The 18,936-nt window shown below is 44.0% G+C and overlaps 1 protein-coding gene across 1 annotated transcript in view; it reads left to right on the top strand.

The window, feature by feature from the left end:
* LOC144671671 (glutamate receptor ionotropic, kainate 4-like) overlaps window positions 1-18,936 on the top strand; it is a 123,953-nt gene that overhangs the window by 48,779 nt on the left and 56,238 nt on the right. Inside the window, exon 8 of the mRNA XM_078533687.1 lies at window positions 11,342-11,455. Coding sequence (XP_078389813.1) covers window positions 11,342-11,455 — 114 coding nt within the window. The remainder of the gene's footprint in view (window positions 1-11,341; window positions 11,456-18,936) is intronic.

The raw sequence follows: 18,936 nt of genomic DNA, 5'->3' as shown, positions 1-18,936 counted from the left end.
TTACTCCCAGTGCCACATGCTAGCGAGCTCAGAAATAGGAGAATAGCACAGATGAATACGTGGCTTAAGAGGTGGTGCAGGAGGGAGGGTTTTAGATTCCTGGATCACTGGGACCGTTTCTCGGGAAGGTGGGACCTGTACAAGCGGGACGGTCTACATCTGAACCAGAGCGGGACTAACATCCTTGCAGGCGGGTTTGCTAGTGCTGTTGGGAGGAGTTTAAACTAATTCAGCAGGGGGAGGGGACACAGTGCTTGCTCCTCCAACCCCATAACTCCTGCACATCTTTTTTAGGCCCAGTGCACCATCCCTATACCCTGCATTCCCTTGCACCCCTCCTAAAATTGCCTACACACTTCTTAGGCTCTGCACACCCTATGGCACACACCTTATGCACAACAAGCGGGACGGTCTACATCTGAACCAGAGCGGGACTAACATCCTTGCAGGCGGGTTTGCTAGTGCTGTGGGAGGAGTTTAAACTAATTCAGCAGGGGGAGGGGACACAGAATGTTAGCAGAATAGGGACACAAATTAATACAGTAAAACAATCAAGTCAGAGGGAGTACAGCTACATTAAGCTTCAAGGGAGTAAGGCAAGGCTGGATGGCCTCTACTTTAATGCCAGGAGTATTACAGGCAAAACGGATGAGTTAAGGGTGAGGATTGACATGTGGAATTGTGATATAGTAGCCATCACTGAGATGTGGTTGAGGGAAGGGCAGGATTGGCAGCTCAACATTCCGGGATATAGAATCTTCAGGCGAGACAGGGGAGGGGGTAAAAGAGGAGGAGGCGTTGCATTATTAGTTAAGGAGTCAGGTACTGCAGTAAGGAGAGATGATATCTTGGAGGGGGCATCGAATGAAGCTTTGTGGGTAGAGCTTAGAAATAAAAAAGGGGCAGCCACATTGTTAGGTGTTTATTATAGACTCCCAGATAGTCAGCGGGAAATTGAGGAGCAAATATGTGCACAATTTGTGGAGGTGTGTAAAAACGATAACAATAGGGTAATTATATTAGGTGATTTCAATTTTCCCAACATTAATTGGGACAGACATAGTGTTAAGGGCTTGGAAGGAGTGGATTTCTTGAAATGTGTACAGGAGAACTTTCTAGGTCAATATGTAAAGGGTCCAACAAGGGACGGTGCAGTGCTGGACCTAATTCTGGAGAATGAAGCCGGGCAGGTGGCTGAGGTGGTGGTGGGCGGGCATTTTAGCGATAGCGACCACAACATGGTACAGTTTATGTTTATTATGGACAAAGAAATAGACAAGTTGCAAAAAAATGTTTTGGATTGGGGGAAGAGTGGATTTTAGTAAAGTAAGGCAGGATCTGGCCAAGGTAGACTGGGAACAGTTACTTGTGGGGAAATCTACAGAGGAACAGTGGAGGGTGTTCAGAAAGGAAATGGGGAGGGTACAGGCTCAACATGTTCCCTCTAGGGTGACAGGAAGGAGTAACAAGCCCAGAGAACCATGGATGACCAGAGATATTCAGGTTACGATGAGATGGAAAAGAAAGGCTTTTAGCAGGTTAAGGGAAGCAAATCAGCAGAGGCATTAGTGGAGTACAGAAAGTGCAGGGTGGAGCTTCAGAAAGCAATTAGGAGAGCAAAGGGGGGATATGAGAAAGCTCTGGCTGGTAAAAGTAGAGAAAATCCCAAGATATTCTATAAGTACATCAATGGGAAGAGGATAACCAGGGAAAGTGTAGGGCCCAATAGGGACCAAGGGGGCAATCTATGGGTGGAGCCAGAAGACATCATTAGAGTGTTGAATGAATACTTTACATCCGTCTTCACCCAAGAGAATGAGGATGATGGTATCGAATTCGGGGAGACTGCGAGGTTCTTAAGCAAATTGATATAGGGAGTGACAAGATATTGGAGGTGTTGGCAGGCTTAAAAGTAGACAAATCTCCAGGTCCAGATGATTTGTGTCCCAGACTGCTGAGGGAGGCAAGGGAGGAGATCGCAGGGGCACTGACCCAAATTTTTAATTCCTCTCTGGCCACGGGGGAGGTGCCAGAGGACTGGAGAACAGCTAATGTGGTTCCGCTATTTAAGAAGGGCTGTAGAGATAAGCCAGGAAACTACAGGCCAGTGAGTCTCATGTCAGTGGTAGGGAAACTATTGGAGAAAGTTCTGAAGGAGATTATCTATCTCCACTTGGAGAGGCAAGGTTTGATCAGGGATAGTCAACATGGCTTTGTCAGAGGGACATCATACCTAACAAATTTGATTGAATTTTTTAAGGAGGTGTGTAGATGAGGGTAGTGCAGTTGATGTAGTTTATAGCGATTTCAGCAAAGCCTTTGAGAAGGTCCCACATGGGAGACTTATAAAGAAGGCAAATGCACATGGGATACAGGGTAATTTGATAAGGTGGATTCAGAGGCTTAGTTGTAGGAGGCAGAGGGTGATGACAGAAGGATGTTTTAGTGACTGGAAGCCAGTGTCCAGTGACGTACCACAGGGATCTGTGCTCCATCCCCTATTATTTGTCATTTATATAAACGACATAGATGACTATGTGGGGGGTAGGATTAGTAAGTTTGCGGATGACACAAAGATTGGCCGGGTGGTTAACAGTGAGGTTGAGTGTCTTAGGCTACAGGAAGATATGGACGGGATGGTCAAATGGGCAGATAAGTGGCAGATGGAATTTAACCCTGAAAAGTGGGAGGTGATACACTTTGGAAGGAGTAATTTGACAAGCAAGTATTCAATGAACGGCATGACACTAGGAAGCTCTGAGGAACAAAGGGACCTTGGCGTGTGTGTCCATAGATCTCTGAAAGCAGAGGGGCATGTTAGTGGGGTGGTGAAAAATGCATATGGGACACTTGCCTTTATCAATCGAGGCATAGATTACAAAAGTGGGGAGGTCATGTTGGAGTTGTATGGAACCTTAGTGAGGCCACAGCTAGAGCACTGTGCACAGTTCTGGTCGCCACATTATAGGAAGGATGTGATTGCACTGGAGGGGGTGCAGAGGATATTCACCAGGATGTTGCCTGGGATGAAACATTTAAGTTATGGAGAGGTTGGATAGACTTGGATTGTTTTCGTTGGAGCAGAGAAGACTGAGGGGTGACCTGATCGAGGTGTACAAGATTATGAGGGGCATGGTCAGGGTGGACAGGGAGCAGCTCTTCCCCTTAGTTGAAGGGTCAGGCCCAAGGGGGCATAAGTTCATGGTGAGGGGCAGGAGGCTTAGGGGGGATGTGAGGAAAAACTTTTTTACCCAGAGGGTGGTGACAGTCTGGAATGCACTGCCTGGGAGGGTGGTGGAGGCGGGTTGCCTCACATCCTTTAAAAAGTACCTGGATGAGCACTTGGCACATCATAACATTCAAGGCTATGGGCCAAGTGCTGGTAAATAGGATTAGGTAGGTAGGTCAGGTGTTTCTCACGTGTCGGTGCATCCTCGATGGGCCAAAGGGCCTACTCTGTACTGTGATTCTATGATTCTGTGAAGGAAGTTCTCCTGAATACATTTCAGAAATTCCTCTCCTTCCTTACCCTTTACCATTATCCCAAAAAGTATTTGGGTATTTTGGGTGAAATGAGCATGACTGGCCTTCACATCAAGGCCGTATTTGACCAAGTGCGGCATCAAGTAGCCCTAACAAAACTGGAGTCAATGGGAATCAGGGGAAAACTGTCCACTGGTTGGAGTCATACCTAGCACAAAGGAAGATGGTTGTGGTTGCTAGAGGTCAGTCATCTCAGCTCCAGGACATCACTGCAGGAGTTCCTCAGGGTAGTGTCCTCGGCCCAACCATCTTCAGCTGATTCATCAATGACCTGCCCACCATCATAAGATCAGTAGTGGGGATGTTTAGTGATGACTGCACAATGTTCAGCACCATTTGCGACTCCTCAGATACTGAAGCAGTCCATGCCCAAATGCAGCAAGACCTGGACAATATCCAGGCTTGAGCTGACAAGTGGCAAGTAACATTCGCACCACACAAGTGCCAGGCAATGACTATCTCCAACAAGAGAGAATCCAACCATCGCCCCTTGACATTCAATGGCATTACCATCACTGAATCCCCACTCTCAACATCCAGGGAGTTACTATTGACCAGAAACTGAACTGGACTCACCCTATAAATCCTGTGGCTACAAGAGCAGGTGAGAGACTAGGAATTCTGCAGCGAGTAGCTCACCTCCTGACTCCCTGAAGCCTGTTCATCATCTATAAGGCACAAGTCAGGGGTGTGATGAAATACTCTCCATTTGCCTGGATGAGTGCAGCTCCAACAACACTCAAGAAGCTCAACACCATCCAGGACAAAGCAGCCCACTTGATTGGCACCACGTCCACAAACATTCACTCCCTCCACCACCAACGCACAGTGGCAGCAGTGTGTCCCATCTACAAGATGCACTGCAGGAAGTCACCAAGGCACCTTAAACAGCATCTTCAAAACCAATGACTGCTACCATCTAGAAGGACAAGGGCAGCAGACACATGGGAACACCAACACCTGTAAGTTCCCCTTCAAACCACTCAGCATTCTGACTTGGAAATACATCGCCGTTCCTTCACTGTCATTGGGTCAAAATCCTGGAACTCCCTCCCTAACAGCACTGTGAGTGTACCTACACCACATGGACTGCAGCGGTTCAAAAAGGCAGCTCACCATCACCTCCTCAAGGGCAATTAGGATGGGCAGTAAATGCTGGCCTAGCTGCAACACCCACTTCCCGTGAATGAATGTAAAAAAAATTATTGACCCCATGATTACCACTCTACAGTTCTTACAGATCTCAGTATTTTTTATTTTAAATTAGTCTTTCATGGGATTAGGGTGTCACTGGAAAAGCCAACATTTGTTGCCCATCCCTAATTGCCTTTGAACTGAGTGGCATGTCAGAGGGCAGATAAGAGTCAACTACATTGCTGTGGATCTGGAGTCACATATAGACCAAATCAGGTAAGGATTTCCTGGTTACCCTGCAGATTTTGTCCTCCATCTCCCTCTCACTATTTGGAGGTCTGTAGCATAACCCCCAGTAGTGTGATCATATCTTTCTTGCAACTCAACTCTAACCAAATGGATTTTGTCCTTGCCCCTTCACAGACATCTTCTCTTTTGAAAACTATGATGCCTTCTCTAGCCAGTACTGCCACGCCAACTCCCTTTTTTCCCTTCCCTATCTCTTCTAAACACTTTGTATCCATGATTATTCGGTTCCCAGGCTTCACCATTTTTAAGTCATGTTTCCATTGTTGCCATGTCATATTACCACACTGTTATTTGTGTTGGTACTGATCAACCTTATTCACCACACTTTGTGCATTTACCTACATGCATTTTAAATCTGTCTTTTTATTCCTCATAGTCCTTATTAGTTCCCTCTGATCTAATATGGTACTACCTCTTTCTCTAGTACTATCCAACACTCTCACTTTATGCACCTTATTCTTCTTTTCTACTTCAATATTCTGGTGCCCTTCCCCCTGCCAATTTATTTTAAACCCTCTACAACCACCTTCATGAACCTCCCAGCATGGACATTGGTCCAAGTCCTGCTGAGGTGCAACCCATCCCTTTTGAATAGGTGCCTGGGAGCTGGTCCCAATGCCTCAAGAATCTGAAACCCTGCCCCCTGCACCATGCCTTTAGACAGGCATCAATCCTCCCTATCTTCCTAGTTCTCCTATTGCTAGTGCAGGGCACTTAGAATAATCCAGACATTACTACCTTCAAGGTCCTATTTTTTAACTTCCTCCCTAGCCCCTGAAATCTGACTGCAGGACCTCAGTACATGCCCTCTCTATGTCATTAGTACCAATGTGTACCACAAACTCTGGCTCACTCTCTTCCCGCTGCAGAATATTATGGTCAGTGTGGCCAACTTGGGATGACCTGGTCAGAGTTGACTAGGTTGAGAAGACCAGGTAAGAGTGCCTGGAACGGGATAGCTGATCTGATTGGGTCAGGGTAGTGGGGTCGAGTTGAATAGAACATGATGCCTGGTTTGGGAAGTCCAGGTTGGCTGGGTTGTGGTGCCCTAGTGAGGGTGGCCAGTGTGCCCAGCTTAACGTGACCAATTCCTTGTTTTTATGGTCAAAATCTTTAATGACTATTTTTCACAATCCAGTGAAAATGACCAGATTTAATTAATTCAGTGTCACAGTTTGCCTTTGTGGGTTTTGAACTTAGGTTTGAATGTGGGTTATTAGCACAGGACTATTGGACTATAAACACTGGACTATTGAACGCACTGTGCAATGCTGTAATGCAAACATGGAAGTTTTAATATGAAAATAAAGACAGTATGCATCATAGAAACAATGTTTTGTATCAATCTCACAGCCAACCAGTGGCTCCTTTGCTGTGATTCTAGCACCGCACAGTCCAGATTCACATCAGTACCACAACTAAATACCTCCTATTTACCAGTTGATTACATTTTGTAAAATCATCTGTTCCAGGCAACACTTCTATATTATAGATGTTGCTTCCATCTACATATTAAAGCATCACGTGATTTGGAGTTTACCATTTTACAAATACCTATAACTTATTTATGGTTGTTATAAATTTTGAAAATATGTTACTTCATGACAATCCATTAGTATAACAGTCCTGACAATACTTGTGTTAATTCTTAGTTCTTGCAATATATAAGAGTTATCCACACAACTATATATAAAAAGTTGCAAAATGCATTATAATGTAATGAACGAGAATTAGCTGCAAAACATAACTGTGTGAATGATGTTTGCCATTAGGAATGAGAAAATTGGTCAGCAACTGATGGCAAAGGAGGGATATCGCATGAAATTTGAATTACCATGAATGTTGAACGATTTGTGTAGCTCTGTCATTAGTTTCCTGAAAATAGCCCTTAAACTCCCTGTGAGTTTCAGCAAGTTTCTGCATTTGCACAATAATTGCCCATTCAACTCGCTATTCAAGACAACTAAAAATGTGGAGTCTCATTCCTTCAGGTAGTGAATGGTTGGAAATTTTAAAAATGTCATAAATTTTAACATTTTTTTCTAACTTTTCCTTTATGTCCTTTTTTATCTTTCTCTTAATCCTCCTTTCTTTTCCTCTCTTTGGCCGGAATTTTCCAGCCCCCGTCCCACGGCAGGGGCGGTGAGTCATTGAAATCTCCATTCATATCAGCGGGACCGGAAGATCCCGCTGGTGTGAGGGGCTGGAAAATTCCGGCCTTTATCTCTTTTCCTACACCTGATTTGACATTGAATTTAGTCTCCATCTCAGTCCTTCCTGTGCTTAATTCTCAATCATTAAACCTTGTTGATTATGAAGGCTCATTGTTAGTCTCATTGTTCACTCAGTTTCCAGATGCTCCATTGCCTTCACTACGCTGTTATTTGCTGATGCTTCCAGCAGCTTTATGGCCATATTTTAAATAAAAACTAAATGTGTACGAGCAAACTTAACTAGCAGGGCATGTTGTTACAATCTCCAGCAAGACTGATAACGTTTAAAGAGATTCAAACTCTCAATTAACAGCCGAAAGGAAAACACCTCAAGACTTCACATTTTAAAACTTTACTCTATCAAATGACTAAAACCGCTATTAAATAAAGTATTTTCTTTTGTACGAAACTTGTACTTGAAAGTATAGAAATAAATGGTTCCTTATATTATCATGCATCACACTCTCCACGGAATTACATTCTTATTGCAAATAGTTCATAGTTACTCCCAGCTTCAGATGGGTTCCTTCCTTTTTACTTTCCCAGCCAAGTAACTTCTAAACCCAGAACTATCTCTCACTGTGAGGATTACAATGTAGATTTCTTCCCCTAGCTCCAAGCTAGGAAAAAATTGCAGATTCCTTTAACTCCTTATAAACTCAGTCTTCAATCTGAGTGCAAGCTCCCACTTGCGTTCTGTGTGGTGAAAGATAGAGTCAGCATTTTCTCTGCGTAAAGTGCAGACCCCTCTACTTCTATCTTTTGCTCTCTACCTCTCAGATGGCTGCAGACCACACGAGAAAACTACAACTTCTGCCTGTCTGTGATGTTCATGGATTTATAGGGAAGCTTGTAACCTGATCTCAAAATGGCTTCCTCTACCTTCTTCCCAATGGCAAAGGGAAATACATTAGCTTTGTATGCGTAAGTAGAATGCTAATCGGTTATCTTTGATCCCAACTCTCTTTCAGATTAGATTAAAGGGATATTTACAGTACAACTGTTTTCAACTTAATATCTATAGCACCTGCCTGGGCCTTTGGGAGACTTAGGATCTACTCATTGTAGACTTAGAGATTGTTATTGTCCCCAAGTGTAAATACCTTGCACCTCTCTCTTAATAAAACAATCTGAGTCTTCCTCCGATCTCTAGCAATCAAACCACCCAGGCTTACTGTCAGGCAGACTCCAGCACAGGTCACATGACCCCTTTCATCTACCCTACATTTAAAGTTACACTCCCAAAATATAGTAATCTTATATATCAATCCTAAAACATAACAATTTTATAAATCTCACAATTGTGACACTACCACCCCACCCCCCGCCACAAGAGGATGAAAACTCATCACCATAGTAATTTGTTTTCATAAACAATGCCAAAAATATGCCAACTTATAACATTTTATACATTTTAACAATTAACTTACTTATATTAAGCTAATTGTATCATTGCACCTATGCTGTCACAATGCCCATTAAACAGTCCATCTTGGCAGCATCACAATGTTCATCCATCCAATAAATGTAACAGATAAGATTTAAAGTCTTTTTATGGCGATTCTTAAAGTTCCTCCTTTCAAATGGCGGAGAAGTGATTTCATTGCTAGTTGCTCCTTTCTCATGACATATAAAATCCATTTTGTTTCCATGTCCTTGGTTAAAAGATGGCACACTTGATTCAGTCTGGAGAACTTTTTCAAAACCACTGCTGCAAGGTTCTGATAGTCCCTCTGGTTTTTAAATACCAGCAGATGTAAATTGTAGACTCAGAAGAAATTCTCTATCATAATGCTTTTCACCTTCAGTATTTCCCGTGGTTCTTCCTTAAAATCAGACTTCACATTGTCATCAGGGTGTTGACTTTTTAACTCAGTCTTTGGATCACCCTGCTTAGATTTTACTTTCTGATCTCCATTCTCATGGCTGTAGATTCTTTAATGTCCAGGTCAAAAAGAACATCTCAGCTGGACAAACCTCTGAGTGGTCTTTTCCATCTTTAAACACAGGATTACAATTTTCCTTCGGAAATTTCAGCTCATTTTCTAAAACTTTAATATCTCTTTGTAGTTCCAAAATAACAGCATATGCCAAATTCAAATTATTTTGGTTTACTGCACTGTCTCTGTTTCTCATTAACCTGGAATTTTACTGCTGTATGCTGTTTTGACATAGGCGATTTAAGATTTACAGGCATGTTCAAAGCATACAGAGTCAGTTAGTTTGCATCTGACTTTTATCCTTTGCGGTAAATCCGAGTTGTTACTGTCTCTTCCATGTTAGAAGTTAGAACTTTGACTCTCTGGACACATCTTTAGTTGAAGCAGTTTTTTCTAAGCAGGATTATAAATAGTCCCTGTTTCTTTGAGTACATTGTCAATTCCAGTAGACTTGCCTCCTATCTCTGGAGATGGTAACACCTTATCCCCTGTGAAGTTATTTCCTAGTATTAAATCAACATTATCAATAGGCAATACAGCCACAACTCAAACAACAATGGACCCATTCACTAAAGCACAGCGTAAATTTATTCTATACAAGGGAACAGGTACACAACTCCCATTAATGCCTCGTATCAATACTCTTTTTTCAGCTAATTCTCTGGAGAGAAATTCATGCCTTTTGCCAACATCAACTTTAATCTGACCCCATTTCTCTAAGGATAATAACTTTTTGGCCCTTTATCAGACAAAAATTGTATCACTTCACCCTCAAATATAAAAACCTTCATAATCTTTTATGCTCCAATGTACACCCACAGTAAGTGCATCGGATGGAATTGGTTGGTCACCAGTTCATCCTCCTAGTACAGCAATCTGGAGAAACACTAGAACACAGTCACAAAAGCTAATGTTTTTAATTTTAAATTCCAGCACTGTACCTTTACACGTCCTATCTTATGACAATAAAAGCACATTAGTCTCCTTGAATCATTTCTATCTACACTGTCTCTTTTACTACTTTGAGGAGCACCTGTCTTTTCATTTCTATCATCCCCTTCAATGTAATAAGTGTTCTGTTCATTATCACTTTGTTTCTCTCTCTAGCTCCTTTTGCAGGGGTGCAAATAATGGTTTGCTGCCACCTAAGTCTTTGTGGGTTAAGTCACAGCTATCAGCTTCCCTTATATTACAAATTTTACAGTCTTCTAGGTAAGACTTGGTTCCTAAAGGAATACTATTCTTAAATTCCTTAATTAACAACACCTCTCAGGTTTTCAAAATCCTGATTCAGCTTCATCAACCAAACCATTGATTAAATATTATCTCTTTTTCTCCTGCAAATTCCACAAAATTCTGACTTTGTCTCTTCCTCGAGTCTCAAAATTTTTGTCGAAAAGCTTCTGGTACCATCTCATATGCATTCAGCATAGTAGTCTTAACTGTATCATAATCTGCAAACTGCTCATCAGAAAGGGTTGAATAAACCTCCAAAGCTTTTCCTACCAAAACACTTTGTAATAGGATTCTCCAAATTTCTTGTGGCCACAGTAACTTCATAACAATTTTCTCAAATGATATGAAAAACATTTAATTCCTTCCTCACTGAATTTAGGCACTGGACAAATATTCCTTCCTCAGTCAAAACCAGGAGTTAAATCTGAATCATCATCAAATCCACCTGTTACTCCCTGTTCACATAATCAAAGCCTTTCTCTATCCAGCTCAAATTTCCTGACTTCTCTTTTTCTTTGCAATTCAAGACTCTCCCTTTCTCTTATTCTTTGAAATTCTAATTCACATTTTCGCATTTCCCTCCCTTTCAGACTCAGGTGAAATCTGGGCGATTGTAATTTAGGTAAAAATCCACTGTGTATACTGCAGTTCCTAAATCTAACCACAGAAGACTGATGCCATGATGGCTAAGCTGACTGATTTCTGATTCATTGTATATAATTGCTGGTTGAATTGAAATGTTTTGATTTATAGAAAAATGTCTTGCCATCTAAACATGGGTTGAAAATTTAGACAGAACTCTTTTTTTTCCACTCAAATAGGATTTCTTGCTCAAGAGAATTAGACAACTGTTAAGTCCCGCCTGCCAATATGTTTTCAATATAACAGTTGTTGGTGAAATGTATTTGTGTGTCGTTCAGTCACCACTGTCCTGTTTTGTCTGTTATACTTGTCATGTGTTTACAGAAAGCTGACCTCGCTGTAGCAGGCTTAACCATCACAGCAGAGCGTGAGAAGGTCATCGATTTCTCCAAACCATTTATGACTTTAGGAATTAGTATTTTGTACCGAGTTCAGATGGTAAGAGATGGTTTCCCTGCAAGTCAACGCAGTAGAAAAAATACATATCTTGTTTTGTCTTTTTTTGCGTCCACGTGTTGTGATAAACTTAGCTCCGTCATAAGAGTTTTGCCACTGTGTCAGTTGCCACCTTTCAAATGAAATGTGAAACTGAGGTCTATCTACCTTGTCAGGTGGGTGAAAACGTTCAGTGGCATAATGTTAAGAGAAGCCTGATAAACCCATTTTCCTCAAATGATCTCACTAAAGGGATTATCAGGCTAATTCATCTCATTATTATTTGTGGGACCTAGCTGCGTGAAGATTGGCTGCAACATTTCCATAGATTCCAACAGTGACTAGTACCACAATAATTTTGAAGCAATTTGGGATGTCCTGGGCTTATGTAAATGCAAGTCTTTCCTTTCCTTCCATTATCAGAGTACAGTTCCAGTCAGTGGTAACCAGTCGAAGGAAAGAGGGAGAGGAATTCCTGAAATGTATAGAAGAGAATTTTTTGATCAGTATGTAAAGTAAAAGGGCAGTCAAAGCAAGTATGAGGGTAATTTGGGACCAAAAATGGGATTGTTTTGAGGAGGTAGAGGGCCTGGCTGAGAAAATGAGATATTTGCAGCATCCTCTTAAGTAACTTTGTTTTCTTTTTATATTCTTTTATGGGATGTGGGTATCACTGGCTAGACCAGCATTTATTCCCCATCCTTAATTGTCATTGAGGAGGAGGTGGTGAGCTGCCTTCTTGAACCGCTGCAGTTCATGTGGTGTAGGTACACCCATAGTGCTGTTAGGGAGGGAGTTCCAGGATTTTGACCCAGTGACGTTGAAGGAACGGTGATATATTTCCAAGTCAGGATGGTGAGTGACTTGGAGGGGAACTTCCAGGTGAATGTGTTCCCATCTATCTGCTGCACTTGTCCTTCTAGATGGTAGCGGTTGTGGGTTTGGAAGGTGCTGTTAAAGGAGGCTTGGTGAGTTACTGCAGTGCACCTTGTAGATGGTACACGCTGCTGCCACTGTGCATCAGTGTTAGAGGGAGCGAATGTTTAAGGTGGTGGATGGGGTGCCAATCAAGCAGGCTGCTTTGTCCTGGACGGTGTCAAGCTTCTTGAATGTTGTTGGAGCTGCTGTCATCCAGGCAAGCGGAAAGTATTCCATCACATTACTGACTTGTGCCTTATGGATGGTGGACAGGATTTGGAGTATCAGGGGGTGAATTATTTGCCACAGAATTCCCAGCTTCTGACCTGCTCTTGTAGCCACAGTATTTGTATAGATGGTCCACTTCTGTTTCTGGTCAATGGTAGCCCCCAGCATGTTGATAGTGGGTGTTCCAGCGATGCTAATGCCATTGAATGCCAATTTGGAGTCTTTCTTGTTGGAGATGGTTATTGCCCGTCACTTGTGTGGCGTGAATGTTCCCGCCACTTATCACCCTGAATGTTGTCCAGCTGTAGTTGCATATGGACACGGACTGCTTCAGTATCTGAAAAATTACGAATGGTGCTGAACTTTGTGCAATCACTACCCTGAGGAACTCCTGCAGTGATGTCCTGGGACTGACCTGATAGACCTTCAACAACCACAACCATTTTCTTCGTTCTAAGTATGACTCCGACCAGCAGAGAGTTTTCTCCTTGCTTCCCATTGACTACAGTTTTGCTCGGGCTCCTTGATGCCACACTCGGTCAGATGCTGCTTTGATGTCGAGGGAAGTCACCCTTATCTCACCTCTGGAGCTCAACTCTTTTGTTCATGTTTGAACCAAGGCTGCAATGAGGTCAGGAGCTGAGTGGCCCTGGGCATCAGTGAGCAGGTAATTGCTGAGTAAGTGCTGCTTGATAGCACTGTCAACGACACCTTTCTTCACTCTGTCGATGATCGAGAGCAATGGCGCAGTAATAGGTTGGATTTGTCCTGCCTTTTGCGTACAGGACATACCTGGGCAACTTTCCACATTGCCGGGTAGATGCCAGTGTTGTAGCTGTACTGGAACAGCTTGGCTAGGGGCGCTGCAAGTTCTGGAGCACAAGTCTTCAGAACTATTGCCAGAACGTTGTCAGGGCCCATAGCCTTTGCAGTATCCAGTGCCTTCAGCCATTTCTTGAAAAACGCGGAGTGAATCGAATTAGCTGAAGACTGGAACCTGTGACCCTGGGGACCTCAGGGGAAGGCCGAGACGGATCATCCAGTTGACACTTCTGTTTGAAGATGATTGCAAATGTTTCAGCTTTGCCTTTTGCTGGGCTTCCCCATCACAGCGAATGGAGATATTTGTGGATCCTCCTCCTCCAGTTGTTTAATCGTCCACCACCATTCACGACTGGATGTAGCAAGTCTGCAGAGTTTAGATTGGTCCATTGGTTTGGGGATCATTTGCTCTGTCAATCGTATATGCTTCTGCTATTTAGCATGCAAGTAGTCCTGTGTTGTAGCTTCACCAGGTTGACACCTCATTTTTAGGTATGCCTGGTGCTGCTCCTGGCATGCCCTCCTGCACTCTTCATTGAACCAGGGTTGATCCCCTGGCTTGATGGTAAAGGTAGAGTGGGGGATATGCCGGGCCATGAGCTTACAGGTTGTGGTTGAGTACAATTTTGCTCCTGCTGATAGCCCACAGCACTTCATGGCTGCCCAGTTTTGAGTTGCTAGATCTATTTGAAATCTATCCTATTTAGCATGGTAGTAGTGCCACAGTGGAGGGTATCCTCAATGTGGAGATGGGACTTCGTCTCCACAATGACTGTGCAGTGGTGACTTCTACCAATGCTGTCATGGACAGATGCATCTGTGTCAGGCAGGTTAGTGAAGATAAGGTCAAATATGTTTTTCCCTCTTGTTTGACCCTTGAGTGTGTTGTGAAAGATTTTTGGGTTCCTTTTTCGTTTTTCTGCTAATCTATTCTTCTACATTCACTTTGCCCTTCCTATTTGTTTTCTCATTTCTCTTATATACATTTTGGCTGGAATTTTCTGTACCCATTGTCACAGAATCACAGAATCTCAGTGCAGAAGAGGCCCTTCGGCCCATCAAGTCTGAACCGACACGTGAGAAACACCTGACCTACCTACGTAATCCCATTTACCAGCACTTGGCCCATAGCCTTGAATGTTATGACGTGCCAAGTGCTCATCCAGGCACTTTTTAAAGGATGTGAGGCAACCCGCCTCCACCACCCTCCCAGGCAGCGCATTCCAGACCGTCACCACCCTCTTGGTAAAAAAGTTTTTCCTCACTTCCCCCCCTAAACCTCCTGCCCATCACCTTCAATTTATGTCCCCTTGTGACTGACTCTTCAACTAAGGGGAACAGCTGCTACCTATCCACCCTGCCCATGCCCCTCATAATCTTGTACACCTCGATCAGGTCGCCCCTCAGTCTTCTCTGCTCCAACGAAAACAACCCAAGTCTATCCAACCTCTCTTCATAACTTAAATGTTTCATCCCAGGCAACATCCTGGTGAATCTCCTCTGCATCCTCTCCAGTGCAATCACATCCTTCCTATAATTTGGCGACCAGAACTGCACACAGTACTCCAGCTGTGGCCTCACCAAGGTTCTATACAACTCCAACATGACCTCTCTACTTTTGTAATCTATGCCTCGATTTATAAAGGCAAGTGTCCCATTGTCATCGGACATCACGGCGGCATGAGCAGACAACATGGCGGGAAGGCCAAAAATGGATTTCACAACATCATGAAACCAGTTTGTGATCATCTGCTCTGCCCGTCAATGACGGGCCAGTTTCCCTCCACCGTTTGTCAGGAACTTCATTGTAATACATCTGCATTTCATTATAAACCCAGCTTGCCGGAATCATTCCCCCACGTTGGATCATCCGGGCACGTCAGCATGATTGCAGGCCGACGTGTTTCACAACAGCATTTAAAAGGTGTGCATTTAGCGAGCTGCACTTCAAGCAGAATTCGGAGGTGAGTGCACACTAATGTTGCGCAGCGCTCGTGAGAGTCACCCATTCGACCTCAAGAAAGAGTGCATTCAAGCGAGGGCAAAGGCAGGTTGCTCTGTCCCAGCTGGCTTGACAGTGTGGTGCCGGGTCAAGGGCTGCCCTGCGGTAGGGGCAAGCTGGTGCAGACAAGGTAACATGGTCTGTGGCAAGTTGTGGGGGGGCAAAGCAGCATGGTCTGATGGCAGTGCACAAGCACATGCTGGGGTGGGAGGGAAGCGGCCATGCATTAGGGACACCTTGTATAAGGTGACCATTCCTCTGCAGCTGAGACAGTTCAGGCACAGCCACATTGACGTGCTTGGAGTCAGGCCCCTAGCTTCTCTGCCCACTCAAGCAGAGGCATGAAAGTGCCACCTAATGCTCCAGAGCTTTTCACCCCTCGGGCACAGATTGCAAACTAATGAGTGTTTTAGTGGACTGCAAAACAGGCGGATGGCTGGACACATTGTACAATCTCCTTGCGAAAGCTGGCCAGGGAGCAGTCACTGGTGGAGGCGTTCACAGCCCCTTGCAAAGTCATCATTCTGGTTTGGAATAGTCTCCCCCATGGTTCAAGCTAACAGTGCAGTCTTGCAGTGCGGGTTAGGAGAATGTCTGTGCCTGAGCTGAGAGCACAGCATGCAGTCCAGTGGGTGAAGCTGCAGCCAATCGGTCAGGTGGAGTGGGGCAGAGAGTGGGTGAGGCCTCAGGCAGCAATGCAGTGCACTAAACTTTGGCCATCAAGTGGTGCCCATCACTCTTCAGCATGCATTAAGGAGCCTTAAAACTTAGACTTAACTGATAGATTTTTAGCACACCCAAGCTAACCCACGCATCTCTCTCTTTCATCCTGCAGGAGGAGTACATCAGGATCATCGAGTCTGGTGAATTAACTGTATGCCTCATGGCTTACAGGGAGCAGAGACAAAGGACAAGAGAGCGACAGTGGCACCTGGCTGGGCAGAGGGAGAAGCAGCACCCTCAGGAAGAAGGGGCAGCTGGGGCCCAAGTGCACGCTGCTGAAGAGCCACAGCAAGCATCATTGGTCACTGCCTCACTAGACCCAGGGCCTATAGATGGCACCTGTCATTCCTGCAGATGACTGCGAACCAAGGTTGCCGAAGACTGCGCATGTCCAAGGAACTGGTTGGTCACATCTGCCACCTGCTGCAGGATTTGGCACCACAGGGACATGGAGTGCATCCACTGCCCATGGTTGTGAAAGTGACCACAGGACTCAATTTTTATGCCAGTGGCTCCTTTCAGGGTTCAGGACTAATAATCCAGAGACCCAGGGTAATGCTCTGGGGACCTGGATTCAAATCCCACCATGGCAGATGGTAAAATGTGAATTCAATAAAAATCTGGGTATAAAAGTCTGATGATGACCACAAACCATTGCCGATTGTTGTAAAAACCTATCTGGTTCACTAATGTCCTTTAGGGAAGGAAACCTGCCGTCCTTACCTAGTCTGGCCTACATGTGACTCCAGACCCACAGCAATTCGGTTGACTCTTAAATGCCCCCTGAACAAGGGGGAAATTAAGAAATTAGGGATGGGCAATAAATGCTGGCCCAGCCAGCGATGCCCACATCCCATGAACAAATTTTTAAAAAGGTGACCCCTGTGCAAGCCTCCACCCACAAGTGCATCCAGGAGGCCACCTCAGAGACTTAGGGCAGAATTTTCCGTGCCCGCTGGCAGAGGGTGTGATAGACGGCATGCGCGGACAATATGTCGTGGTCGGTTTCACGACGGTGGGAAGGCAGGTCACAATTGTCCACTCAGCCCGCCAATGGCGTTTCCCACCAGAGATTAATCCAGAGATTATTACCTTTGAGGTTCTGCTTCTTAATTTGACGTCTAGCTCCTCATATTGACTATGCAGTACCTCTTTCCTAGTTCTACCCATATCATTGGTACCTACGTAGGCCATGACCACTGAATCCTCTCTCTCCCACTCCAAGTTCCTCTCCAGTCCTGAGCAAATGTCCTGAACCCTGACATTTGGCAGGCAACACAGCCATCTGGACTTTCGCTCTTTGCTGCAGAGAACAGTGTCAATCCCCCCTCACTATACTGTCTCCTACTATCCCTACATTCCTATTTGCTCCTCCCGCTTGAACAGCTTCCTGTACCATGGTGCCATGGCCAGCCTGCTCATCCAACCTGCAGATCTCGCCTTCATCCACACAAGTTTTGAACACCTCAAACCTGTTTGACAATTGCAAAGTCTGTTTGGTCCCTTTACCTGCCTCACTCATGGTCACATCCTCCTGTCCCTCACTGCTGATCAAAACAGATGATCCTATTTTAAGAGGTGTGACCATCTTCTGGAACAAAGCGTCCAGGTATGTCTACCCCTCCTTTATGTTGTGCAGTGTTTGCAGTTCGGCTTCCAGATCAATAATCCTGATCTGGAATTCCTCAAGCTGCTTATACTGGCTGCAGACATGTTTGTCCTGGATTGCCTTGATGTCCAAAAGTTCCCACGCTCCACAGCCGCAACACAACGTCTGTCCTGCCATTGTTGCATATGTTATTTAGTTAATTTAGTTACTTTCTTAATTAATTTAAAATAGTTCCTATGTATGCTGAAATTTACTGTGCTTATTAATTGCTAGTACCACCCACAAATAAACTAAAGGTTATACGATTTTTAAATGCACTGGTATGTGCTTTAGGTATTTATTTTAATTGTTTTAACACTTAATTTAACTATTTTATTTTATATTTATTTTTATTTTATTTTAGTTTTAGTTCTTCTTATTTATAGATCTACCTTAACTCTTGTGTCCTAAGCTGGTGATTAACACTGTCCCTTAACCAAGCACTTACTGGCCAATCAACTTACTAGCTTCCTGTGATGTCACGGTTGGTTTTAGTAACTCAATTTTTTCAGCAGCTGAGATGCTGCTCCCAACTCCCGACTCCCAACTGTCTCTGCTCAGCTCCCAGGTAGGATTTAACAGTAGCCTAGCAATGGTTAGTATTTGAAGTGTTATATAGTCTACAACAAATATATATTCCTCTAAGACATAAAAACCAACAGGAAAGGTGAATCAACCGTGGCAAACAAATTAAGTTAAAGTTTGGATTAGATCAAAGGAAGTGGCTTATAAGGTTGCCAGAAAACGTGGTAAGTCTGAAGATTGGGAGCAGTTTAGAATCCAGCAAAGGAGACCAAGAAACTAAGAAAGAATCACAATGAGCGCTTTCTGAATCCAGAGCAGAATATAATACCTGTAGAAGAAGCAAAGAGTGTGGAGGTAAGAGTTAATATCCATTGCTTAAGTTTTGACTTTCTGGATTGTTTTCTGAACCGTTTTGTTCAAATCTTTGGAGGTAAGGATGCTTCTGTCTTTAAAATGCCACTAACAGACTGGCCATAACATCAATCAGTCTGCATCTCAGCAATCCAATAGCTTAAATATGGCGATTGTTATGTCAGGTGGAGGCCCTTTCTCAGATCAAGAGGAGGGGAGCACACCCTGATGGGATTGAAGGCCAGTGAGGCTTGCCAAGGAAAAGGG

The sequence above is a fragment of the Cetorhinus maximus genome, chromosome 2 (assembly GCF_964194155.1).
Source record: "Cetorhinus maximus chromosome 2, sCetMax3.hap1.1, whole genome shotgun sequence".
NCBI lineage: Eukaryota > Metazoa > Chordata > Chondrichthyes > Lamniformes > Cetorhinidae > Cetorhinus > Cetorhinus maximus.
The sequence above is the reverse complement of the archived record's forward strand: the minus strand, read 5'-3'. Positions and strand labels throughout refer to the sequence as shown.